Raw genomic sequence first — 12,893 nt, 5'->3', positions numbered from 1 at the left:
GCATAATGACATTATCTGTTAAAATGTGCCTAGATGAAATTCTGAAATGAAGAGTCCTTGCTGATAAGTATTGTTTATGTCAGAAAACAGGGTTTCAGCACTGAAAAAAGTATACTCCTCAGTCAGAAAACAACACTTATTTTTTAAGGAATCTTTTTGGTTTTCTTGCCTGGCTTTCAGACCATCAACTCCAAAAGCAATCTCAAATCCAAAGTGCAAGACATAGATGCCTTATAGGACTACAGTTAGGCGTGCTGGACTGAGAGTCACAGCATCCTGCAATCTGAATGGATCTGAGACGCTAAATCAAACCAATAGCAAAAACCGGTAAGAGGTGCATTTTGAGGACTCTCCCTCTTTGCCTACCGTGATACAGAACTGTTTGTTATTTAGTGATGTGGAGTATATGACTAGAAACTACATTGGTGTGAAATGGTTATTTAGAGGATGCCTTAATGGATTTAAGCATTTAAGCTCGTTGACTGCAATTTTGACTTCTTAAAATATGTCTAAAAAGCATATATATCACCACTGTATACTAATAATACTTAGCAATGGATATAGCTCAGGCAAGGATGCCCAAGTGGGTTCCTATTGAGTTGCAAGAGGGCAAAATGACCTTTAAGTGTTAGTTGTAGCCTTCCATTTTACCTTTACCGAATACTTGTGCTTCTTGAGGTTGATAGAAAGCAAAGGGATGTTGCTGAGCAGTGCAACGTTTATATGGCCCACAGTACTTTGAGATTGTAGTTTTAGATCCTTGCATCCACAATATCTAGTTCTTGCACATTTATTTCATATAATCTAACATACATTTCTTCTTAGACCTATCATTTTGTGTGTCAGTTACTGCTTTGGTAAGGGCAGCCTTTTTTACCTTCACTGTTTTTGTGACCATAACACCATATCTGTTGGATCAAAGACCAACTACTTATTTCCATTTCAATTCCAAGGACTGCCTGGACTTTGCTTTATTCTTTTGTATCATTTCCTATTCAGGTGATTACTTGTCTTGCATCTTTCCCTAATACTCTCTGTTCCCACACATTATAATTTGAAAGCATCATCATTCTCTTACTTTTCCCTTGCTGCAAAGGAATTGCTGCTGCAATGCCACTCTCCTCTTTCACATCCTTTTCTCAAAAAGAACTTGCTAGTGAGTTAGGTCAACATGACCATATCGGTTTTGTCCCTTTTTTAAATGTACATTTGTTACGGCTTACTAGATTCTTGCCTGTTAGGGATGAGGCCCATTCTGAATCTTACTGTACAGTCTGAGTACTACCATAGCATAAATAATAATTATGTTGTCTAGCAAGTTTCTGCAGTGTTTCTGCAGAAAGAAATGCTTATGTCACCTCTTTGCTAGGTAGCTGGGTTGTGTGCTGGAGTAGTAACAGGAATAGTTGATGGTGATTTTAATTGTCCTTTAAGAAAGCACAGCCATTGGGGGAATACTACTAATACATAATGCAACTTTAAGAAAACTGGTAATCATAATTTTCTACAAGCAGCAGCACAAGCTCCAGATTGCTCCATGTGTTTTTTCCAAAATAAGTGTTAATTTCTAAACAAATCTTGCTATTCTTACATACCTTTAAGTCTTTAATGATCCTATTTACTATTTATTGCATATTTTGCATTTTGATTTCGCATATCTCTTCATTTTACTCTCCGATACACCTTCCAGAGTACAACGCTGCAATGTTTGGAATTATTTAAACTTCAGGGAAAAGAGGTTCTTGGAGTCCTCTTATCTTTCCACTTGGTACCTATTTTTTAAATGGCTGTGCAGTAGCAGACTGTTCTGCTGGCGCGAAAGGTTTGATAGTGATTCAGAAACAGTAGCAAACTGAAATAACCCAAAGTGAGAACAGAGTTTTAAGGTCACTGTAAAGCTGCAAAGCTAGGGCAGAAGGAGAAATGTGAGGAATTTCCAATTTGATAACTCCTGTGAAAGGACTAAAAAAAAAATGGAGGTCGTTTTGGGTCTAATTAAACTGAAATCTTGGTAGGTAGGGGGCATGTTTTCCATAGCCCGGTGACCATGACTCTGTACTGCAAGCATGATCCTTAAAAGGCTGTTTCAGACACAGGGCACACAATATGACCTGATCTTTGTGTTCTTGTATGCTAAACCATCATAGCACTGATCCAAAAAGGAACAGCATCCACTTCAGGGCTACCCATGGTCCTGGTGCACCACAGTCCTCTGCCATCTGTGGTGACCTGGAAAGAAACTGTAGGAAGAAGAGGAATAGCAGCACTGCAGCAGGGGAGAGAGAGCTGGTGGGAAATGGTGATGACCTCTGAATTGCCTTCCGGTAAATATCCACTTAGCTGTGAGGAGGACAATTTCATTTAAAACTAAGAGATACAGACAGCTGCTTCTATATAGGAGAGCATCTTTTTTTCACAAAGAACACCTTTTCAGGTAAATTTCACTTCACTTTTGAGTACAGAGCACCAAGGCAGGAGAATGAGATGGTACTTAAACAAGAGTAATCAGAAGTGTGGTACAAAATACTTTTAGAACTGGACATGATATGTCTCCTGTCATTGCTGCAAAACCCTGCCTGAACACATGCTGTTATCTAATCTGCATTAGAAGAAGCTGAAGGGATATTCAAAGAATTCCTAATATTATTTTTCTGTTTGCAAGGGTGCTCACATGGCCCATCCTTGGTAAAATGGCCTGAACAACAACAGCTCTTAAGATAGGAATGTGTGTTCAAGCATCCAAAACTGTCTGAAAGTGCAAATGCCTCAGGTGGTCATATTAGAGGGGATGACCACCATCAGCCAGATTAAACAGTAACAGAGTGAGTTTGGAAACAAGGCTGGTGCCAATTTAGAAAGAAGTATAAGGGACAAGTGAAACTTTGTAACAGTAGGGAGAACAGTGGGAACAGAGCGCGGTCAAAACCAGAGGAGTTCGGTTTGACGCTCTTGTATGTTGGCCCACTGGCATCAAAACCTCTGTCTGGGCCAGGCAGAGCATCCTCCCAATCTGACTGCCAGCAGCTTGCATCCAGCTCAGGCAGTGACAATGCAGGGTGCAACATGCAGGGACTCACAACTGGGCGTGTGTATGTGACCTTGTGTGGTGCTTTCTCCCCAGTGTTTGCATTGGCGAGTTGTAAGGCACAGCACAGGTACACTTTAAGCACCCACATCTATTACAGAAGGTATGTGTGAGAGGGGGACTGTGTGTATAATCGTGGGTGGGTGGGTGCGCAACTTCGTGTGCATGGTTAGAACTTTGGGGGACTAGTGAAGAAAGGTAATTTAGAAATTTGTTAGGTGTTTATTAGCATTTTGTCTATTAACAGTTTCTTATCTGTTGTATTGCCAATATTGAACCTGAATGTATAGTTCACTGATTGCCAGTTAATTATGTGCTATTAATAGATCAATAAACCAGTTTGATTGTCATTCGGTTTAAGCTAAGTGGACTGTGCAGTTTTTCCCTGTCACACCATTAGGTTGTAATTGTAGATATTACGTGAGGTGTAATGTCATTGTGACTTAGAGAAGTTGTCTGCCAGTGGGAGGAGAGACAACTGTTGACAATGAAAACATAATCTCACTATTAATATACTGGGATAGGACCCTTTTGTGAAGATTTTTGGGCAGAACAGTGACTGGTTCTAGAAATCTGCAGGTTCTGATGATATTAAACTCAAGTGTGACAGCAGGCATGCTGTTAGAACATGCTGAAATTATATTGGTCAGAGATACTATTCCAGCAGTGACTAACTAAGCTGCTATTACTAGTCCTCACTAGTTCCCTACTGGAAGACACTGGCTTCCTCTGATCTGTCTTCCTAACATAAAATGGCTTCCAAACACTGTTCCCAAAGTTATTCAGGTTTGAACAAACACTGAATTTTGATGCTAAGCCCTGATGCTGAGTAGGGAATGAATAAAGTCTTGAGTAACTTGAGTAACCTCATGACTGACTCTACTTTGTGCAGGAGTTTTGGACAAGATAACTTGCTGAGGTCCCTTCCAACGTGTACTTTCCTATGGTCCTATATCTTGACATGCAGTTTTGCTAGTACAGGGAATATGTGGTGATATTTTGGCTGTCTGCCCACAGCAATATTTAAATGCAGTCACACCAGTTCTTAAAGCAATAGCTCTGCTTCTGTAGGTAAAATCCAGCTGCCTTTGGTTGCATAACTACTTAGATGTTTCTGCCTTTCTTATTGATAGGAGGTAAGGGTACTCTAAAGATGACTTTTTCTGCCTGCTTTAGAGGTCCTGAGGCATGTTTTTGCCTATGCACTCTGTTTCGTTAGAGGCTAGAGATGATGATGAAGTAACTCAGACATGATTAAAGACATGAGTTTTGAATCAATTGATGGCCCATGGAAGAGGTGAGGAAGGGAAGAAAGATTAAGTTCCTGATTTTCTTTCCATTTGGTTAGGGTAAGTTTAATCAATGACTTAATAGGATGACAAACACAAGACTGGGAAGGACTGAGTCTGGTCCCTTGCTTTGTGATTGAAGATGGTTTCTTTGTATAGGCCTACATTATGCTTATACAAAGATAACTTCAAAGCCTCACTACTTAGGTGAGTCTTCTAATTTTCAGCTTAAATTTATTCATAGGAAGTTTATACCTATCTGCTCTTGTGTGCTGATGTTATCTTTTAGCTTAAATAGTTTTAACATTGCCCGTATTCATAGAGAGCAGTCAGGAAATTTATGGTAAATTTTCAGTTCAGTTCCAGTTTTGGTTCAGCTGTAGCTGAAAGTCTCTTTGACTGTATTTCAAGCCTGTAATGATTTGGTAAGTGGTTTAATAACGCAAAAGCAGTTTGATAAAACCTGAACTACTTTGACCTTCATGATATCAGAAGATACAACACTTACAATTGGAGAAATTATAGAACCCATGCCTGCAGCATGGATTTTTACAGCTAATTGGTTTGAGCCACTGTCTCTGGATTGGAATCTGAGTGCCTCCTAGCACTCTGCTTCAATGTTTTTCCCGCTCTCTGAGCTTCCTGCAGGGGTTAAGGAATTGGAAAGCACCAGTGTCACTGCTACATTTGGAAAGGAGTACCGCTGCTGTGACAGGGAAGGGTAAACTGCCCTAAGTTCCTCACCACTGCAAGGAAACCAGCTTTTGCACCCAGCAGCCCACGGGTACAGAAGCATGTAAATGCACGTATGTACGGTAATGCAATAAGATTGATGCAGAGAAGACAAGTGGGACTGTCTTGGTGCAGTTAGAGCACTGCTGTCCGCAGCAGCACACGGTTCTCTACCACAGAACAAAAGGAATTAAAGATTTGGTCAGTGAAGTTCTGTGAGGAGCTGTTTCTTAGAACTCAACTTAGGCAGGTGCAAAAAATATCTTTCTGCTGATCAGGTATGCACCAGTAACTGCAAAATGGATGCAGACCGATCATCACAAGGTCATGGAGCAGAGTGAGAGTTCATTCTTCACATATGAGTCACTTGGCAAGAGAAAGGGGAGGGAAAGGAAGAGATGTTATGCTGTGTGGAAGATTTCTTGTAGGTAAAACAGCTGAATGCCAGTTTTCACTAAGACCATTCCTTAGAATTGGTAATTGAAAACACAGCCCAGGTTAAAAAAAAAGAAAAAAAAGAAAAAAAAAAAAATTCCAGCTGCATTTTGAGAAGAAAAAAAGTTTTAACTACTTCGAAATTCAGGTTTGATTCGAGATCTGTTCTCTAAACACACTCTTTTTTTAGCCTGTATCAGTAGGCTAACTAAGCCCATGATTTTAAGGTATGTTATGTGGTCTTTTGGGAGCATATACAAGATCAATCTGTGTAGAATCCATGCCAGTCAGACATCACCACTGTGGGGTATCTGGTGCGCAGCTGTTTTGTGTCCGTCTCATGAGAGCACTTTGTACTCTTACATTTTTTCCCTAATTCTCAGTATCAAATAATTATCTTCATATGATCCACATTTCCACTGGAGTACACTTCTCATAAAGCCAAGACATTTCATGAAAATATTGATAAGGCTGTTGCTTACAAGAATCCATGAGGAGTTCCTCTGTTAGCCCTGTTTGCCATATAGTTCTTGTTTTAGCACAATCCTTATTATTTTTCTTTGAATAGTTCATTATCCACATTACAATTCATTCACATCTTCTCCATCTTATCATTTCTCAAGTGATACTGAAACAAGTGCTTCAACATCACTTAGGTTTATTTAATCAAGTATTTGATCAAGTACCGTCCTTTGCTCTGGGTAGTTGGTTATCGTATACAAGAACCAGTGGGTTAGTAAGTCAATTTGTATTTCTGTCTGCATTTTATTTCAATTGTTTTTAACATAGATCTTGAATTATATGCGTATAGTAGAGAAGTTCATTTTTACACACATTTAATGCTAATTTCTGGTTTTTAACTAAGCATATAAGACACAAAGAATCACAAAATAATTTATTTATACAACTTGTCTTGGATACCAAAAGAAATAAGCTTATCTGAGTATGGAAGGGATTAATATGAAAAAAATGAGGTATGATGTAAAAACAAGCAGACCGCAGGCAAGGACTGTGTCAACCAAAATTGCCAGATGTTTATTTATTTATTCATTTAGCAAAGTTTGGAGAGGGAAAAAAAAAAGAAACACTTGTGTGTTGCAAGAGGATTAGGGGAAGTGACTGCTGAAATCAGAGTATAAAGGCTTTGCAAGGTCAGTCCCTGGAGCAGTTAGTGAGTAAAATAGGAGTGAAAATAACACAAAGTAATCGAAAAAGTAGGCTACCATACTAAATGTGTTTGCTGAGTTTCTGAATCGCTAGGATGTCATTCCTGGGCTATACAGCTCTGCTCTTATGTTGGATGTCTTGTACTGCAGAAAGAGGTAAGCTTTAATGTAAAAAAAAAAAAAAAAAAAAGCTTTTTTTAAAGTGTATGTGAAGATGGTTACTAAAACGACATGTAAATAAATGTTTGCATTGTGGCCTATTTTAATGAACTTCTGACAACAATAATTAAGATTTCTTCTGGCAGTATTTAGCACCTTTAGTATTTAGTATTCTGTCGTAGGTATTGTTTCACCTATTTATTTGGATAAGTACTGCTGTTATTAATCTGTTGCACAACTTTTTAAATGGTTGCTATTCCTTTAATCCTGAGCCAGAGAACTCATTTGTTATTAATTATGTTTTTTAATTATTCTCACATCTAAAACCTGTAAACACCTGGTAGATTAAATTAGAAAATATTCAATAAATGTGCATTTCTTTCAGTCTGGAATAATCTGTGTGATAATCTGAGAAAGAGGAATGATTACTAAATTGACTGAAAAGCTTACCAAATACCTGTTGAATGACAGACTGGTTTTAATCTATTAAATGAGATAAATGTGTACAGGTATGCTTTTGTACATGTTTAAAGAGGTAGCTAATATTCTGAGTATCTTTTCAGAAGCCTCTGATATTTTATGCTTCTCTGCTCGATTTATTTTTCTTGATGTTGTGTTTGTATTGTTTAATGTATGTTTAGTAATTCTTTTGCTTTCCATCTGGGTTTCTTTACATAGGCTGTTGCAAAAAGAGTGCTATGTGTTTTTGAGCTAGCATGTCTTTGCTCAGTTCAGGTTTTTAATTTTAGGTGAAGATTATGTAGACTTTATTAATCAAAACAATCTGATGGATTTTACTTTGAAAAACTGAAAAATCAGGACATTAATGAAGTGTATTATCTTTTTTGATATATACGTATAATAAATACTGCTCCAAAGCAACTAGTAAAGTCTAATTTGCTTGCAAAGTAGTCCAGAAAAGTCCTGGAATTTGAAAAGAAAGTTTGCCTGAATTTGCACTTCCTTTTCACAATGCTTCCTTTAGATCAGAGAGATTGCAAAGGAATGTGAATGTAGCAATATTTGATTTATCCAGGACAATTATTACCATGGGTCATGCAAGGCTTTTAGTTCAAGCTTCATATTGAAAGTCGATGATGTGAGTTGTTCGAGAGTTGGGTTTTTGCGCAAGGGCTGAAAAATACTTTTAGCTGAATTCGTAGTTTGTGCTTGACTTTATGGAAGTTGCTACCAGCATAATGACTGACGGCAAGAAAACAGCTTGAGCTATTTCTAACTGAGGTCAAGTCACATATAAATACTAAATGGTTAAGTCCAGCTTTCCTGGTCTCTCATTAAAGGACTTGAAGGTATGCATTTAGTGCATGCTTTCTACTATAAAAATAAAACCCTCCCAATTTTGGTGAGTACACGTGGTGAGTGCATGATGTAATTAATATAGTTTTAAAGTACATCCTGTCAGCAGATTTCTTCTTCTCAAGCTACTAAGAAACTGCATTAAAAAAAAAAAAATTAGCTGTAGTCAGAAATACATATACATACTGTGACACTTGGTGGTAACACATAGTTTGACATCAGGGCAGGAGTGGTAAAGAACAATCAGAGTTGAAATAAAAAACAGAAAGAAGCATGTCTTAGTAATGATGAAGAGACTATCAGAATATTATTTTTTGTGTTTTTTTTTAATGTAAACAAGGAGGAGTTAAGAGGCCCCATTCTGCACAACAGACAATAAAAATATAATACAACTCCGAAGGGAGGGATAGAGCAGAGAAGCTCTCCTGTAGTAAATAGCCTATTTTTTAAATCATAGAATTCAGAGTGCGCATTCTCAGCTTGCAAAGTGAAAGCACTAATTTTAACAAGCTTTAATGAAAAATAGGTAGAATTAGAAAAATTCCTTTTCTCACCATTGCAAAGAAATTTTGGGGGGTAAACTAACCATTTTTAACGCATTTGAAAGACAGAACTAGCTAGGGGAATCTTTTTCATTTTGCTTATCCCTGTATTTTGCAAAAACGTTGTTAAAAAGTGAATGTGTCTTAATCTTGCTAAGTAGGTCCCTACTACCTTTTTTGATAGTAGGGTAGTACCCTCTAGTGGACAGAAGCAATAATTTTTACTTAGATGTAATCATTCATAGGAGGGAGCGTACTTATTAAAGCAGTTGGGAAAAAACATGAATGTGTGGACATACCCTTCCTTTAGCACTCAGCAGCATCGTCAAAGCTTGTCTCCTCCTGGCTACTAAAGCCAGCCAAAATGAAGTTGTTGTATCTCACAATTAGCAATCTTTTCTTTATCTTTTCAAAATGCCATAGCTACACTTAAAATTATACAATTTTTTTTTCTTGTAACAAATCTTTTTCCTGATTTTGAAACAATTTTCTAAAATTATGCCTCTAATTTGGTAGGTACTCCACTGACTGAAATAAAAACAGTGCGTGTTCAAGGGTATGTTTTTGTACCACTAAAGTAAAACTCACTTTTGTCATGGTTTAACCCCATCCGGCAACTAAGCACCACCCAGCTGCTCGCTTGCTCCCCCCACAATTGGATGGGGGAGAGAATCAGAAAAGTAAAAGTGGGAAAACTTGCGGGTTGAGATAAAGACAGTTTAATAGGTAAAGCCAAAGCTGCGCACGCAAGCAAAGCAAAAGAAGGAATTCATTCACTACTTCCCATTGGCAGGCAGGTGTTCAGCCATCTCCAGGAAAGCAAGGCTCCGTCACATGCATAACTGCTACTTGGAAAGACAAATGACATCACTCCGAACGTCCCCCAATGCCATCACTCTGAACGTCCCCCCTTTCCTTCTTCTTCCCCCAGCTTTATACGCTGAGCATGACGTCATATGGTGTGGAATAGCCCTTTGGCCAGTTGGGGTCAGCTGTCCCAGCTGTGTCTCCTCCCAGCTTCTTGTGCACCCCCAGCTTCCTCGCTGGTGGGGTGGGGTGAGAAGCAGAAAAGGCCTTGACTCTGTGTAAGCACTGCTCAGCAGTAACGAAACCGTCCCTGTGTTATCAACACTGTTTTCAGCACAAATCCCAAACATAGCCCCATACCAGCTACTATGAAGAAAATTAACTCTATCCCAGCCAAAACCAGCACAACTTCCCACACTTTGATGTGGAAGAATGAGTATTTAATCTGCTCACTTTGTATTAGAAATCACAGCTACTTAATCTGTGGTTGTGATCTCCAGAGTTTAGTTCAGCAAGCCATAATTCCACATCCCTCACATGAGGAAAGATCCTAAATATTTTTCCTGTAGTCCCACTTTCAGGCAGCACTTGGACAATCTGTAGGAAAGCTTCAGTGAGAGCATTGCTGCTTTCTCAAACCTGTGGCCTTACATCTAAACTCGTGAGAGGACTTTTGTGCCAGCTCTCTACTGAGTCTACTCACCAAGAAATTTCCTTCCCTGGTGGACATTTCTTCTCCTATTTATTTTCTATACAGAGGTTTCATTTCTTTTCCAATGCTTCATTTCTCAGAGGTTGTTTTATTTATTCTTGATGAATTCTCACCTTTCATATTCAGATGTAAAACAGACTTCATTGCATTTAGTTAGCTAGACTGTCCAGATTCTGTTACTCTGGGTAAAGCTTCAACCTTTAAAGTAAGTGCATTTCAGTCACCCAAGCACAGAGAATTAGTCACTGAAATTAGGTCAATTATTATAAACAAAAAAACCCCCGTTTCTTAACAAAGATAATTTAGTCTTTCATTAACAGCTTCCCAACCTTAGTTTCTTTCCCCTTTAGTCTGATTTTTTTCATTCTAAAGCTGTCGAGGAACTTCCTAGTAAAATTAATTCAGGCTCATTTCTGGTAATTCATATGGGCTTAGCTGTACATTTCATGGACGTTTGAAGAAGGCCCAGGAAGGAGCTTTTGGGGAAGGACTGTATAATATTGAGCTACTGAGAAATATCAGACAACACCACCCACCCCCTAAATTGAGTCAAAATGCTTTGAAGATAACAAAGGTCAAAGTGAATACCCAGAATTAATTACATCGTGTAATAAGTAACTTGTTATAAGAAGTAATCTCATGGACAGGAGGAAATAAGTTTTGGAATATCGGGTGATCTCAGCCTGGAGAGGAAGTTTAGGCAATGTAAAGGTGAGGGGAGATTTGACAGAACTTGATCAAATCATAGAATCATAGAATCGTCATGGTTGGAAAAGACCCTTAAGATCATCGAGTCCAACTGTTAACCTAACACTGCCAAGTCCATCTATACCATGTCCTCAAGCACCACATCTATCCGTTCTTTAAATACCTCCAGGGATGGAGACTCAACCACTTCCCTGGGCAGCCTCTTCCAATGTCTGACTAACCTTTCGGTGAAGAAGTTTTTCCTAATATCCAACCTAAACTTCCCCTGGCACAGCTTGAGGCTGTTTCCTCTTGTCCTATCACTCATTACTAGGGAGAAGAGACCAACCCCCACCTCCCTACAACCTCCTTTCAGGTAGTTGTAGAGAGTGAGGAGGTCTCCCCTCAGCCTCCTCTTCTCCAGGCTAAACAACCCCAGCTCCCTTGTCTGCTCCTCGTAAGACTTGTGCTCCAGACCCTTCACCAACTTCGTTGCCCTCTTCTGGACACGCTCCAACACCTCAATGTCCTTCTTGTAGTGAGGGGCCCAAAACTGAACACAGTACTCGAGGTGCGGCCTCACCAGTGCTGAGTACAGGGCCACTGTCACCTCCCTGGTCCTGCTGGCCACACTATTCTTGATACAGGCCAGGATGCAATGGCACGTGAACTTAATGTCGGTAAGGATGGTGGTGGCTGCAGAAGAAAATAGTTTGAAAGGAAACTCTTACAGAGTGCAGAGTTGTTCTCTCTGGTAATGGAAGGACAGGCATGGAGGAGCTCCTGCAGATGGAAGGGTAAGAGATGTCTGTGGTTAGAACCAGGGCACTAGTCTCATCTCAGTCTTTGTAACTAAAATCTATGTCATGAATTATGACTGTCCCATGTGGTTTCTTGGCACTTGCTTGACTATTCTATGTCCTTTTAAATGTCTATTTGTATTCCTACAAAATGTGGATTCTTGGCAGTTTCTTATTTTGTGATAATTAAGTAGTAAACATATGCTTATTTGATCACAAATGTCCCTGGGGTTTCTTGCTGCATTTTCTGTTGTAAAATTATTATGGCATTTGTAGCATGTGCTTCAGTCACCAATATTTTTATTTACAATTTTTAGCTTGTAAAGAACCTCCTCCTAGGAGGGTTAAAGAAGTGCCTACTGAAATATGGGACAAACCTCCCTATCCACATGGTACTCAAGTAACATACAGATGTCGGCCTGGATATATAAAACTTGGACGAATTGTGTTTGAATGTGCTGATGGAGCATGGCAGCAACTACTCCCAGCAGCAGAATGCAGACGTAAGTATTTATGCAAAATATGTGCAAATTTTTGACCTGACAGATCACATTCCTTGCCAGTGATGTCAATGTGAAATTTCCATTGTATCTTTACCTGTAACTTACTTATTTCAGCATCCTTTAAAATATCATTCTAAAAAGTATGTATGCATAAGGAAACATTTTTGGAAGCACCTTTTCTCCAGATCAAAGGATTATTTTTTTTCTTTACAGGAGAGGATCTAACTCTAGGCCAGTCTTATTAACCTGGTTTAAGTTATTAAGTTATTAGGTTATTAAGTTATTAGGAGCTTGCTTCCAAAATTTTAGAAAAAGTCTAATGCAGATGAAATTTACAGTCTAAGCAGAATGAAGCACTAAACTAGCTTCTGAATGCGAGTCAAGAGACAGTATTGTCTTCTTTTCAATTTATTCAACTAGTTCTATGAAAGATATAATTTCTTGGAAGTGGGAAATTATTTTTCCCTGCCTTCCCTTTTAATCTGTGAAGGAAAATTCATGATTAGGATGAGAGCTGCTATTTATTATCTCTAGTACACTGTGTTAAGATTTTAGAAGTATCTCACACCCTCATACAGAGTTCATTAGTGAAGAAATTGAAGTTTATTATTGTTAGTCAGCAGATACTTCTTTTCTGTGATAAATGAGTTTTAAACACA

The 12,893-nt window shown here is 38.7% G+C and overlaps 1 protein-coding gene across 1 annotated transcript in view; it reads left to right on the top strand.

Moving 5' to 3' along the window:
* Positions 1-6,802: 6,802 nt before the first annotated feature.
* CFH (complement factor H) overlaps positions 6,803-12,893 on the top strand; it is a gene marked incomplete at its 5' end in the record, with an annotated part of 37,641 nt that continues 31,550 nt past the window's right edge. Inside the window, 2 exons of the mRNA XM_082311521.1 lie at positions 6,803-6,863; positions 12,049-12,234. Coding sequence (XP_082167647.1) covers positions 6,803-6,863; positions 12,049-12,234 — 247 coding nt within the window. The remainder of the gene's footprint in view (positions 6,864-12,048; positions 12,235-12,893) is intronic.

Source organism: Platalea leucorodia (assembly GCF_965183815.1).
Source record: "Platalea leucorodia genome assembly, chromosome: 5".
NCBI classification, from domain to species: domain Eukaryota; kingdom Metazoa; phylum Chordata; class Aves; order Pelecaniformes; family Threskiornithidae; genus Platalea; species Platalea leucorodia.
The sequence above is the reverse complement of the archived record's forward strand: the minus strand, read 5'-3'. Positions and strand labels throughout refer to the sequence as shown.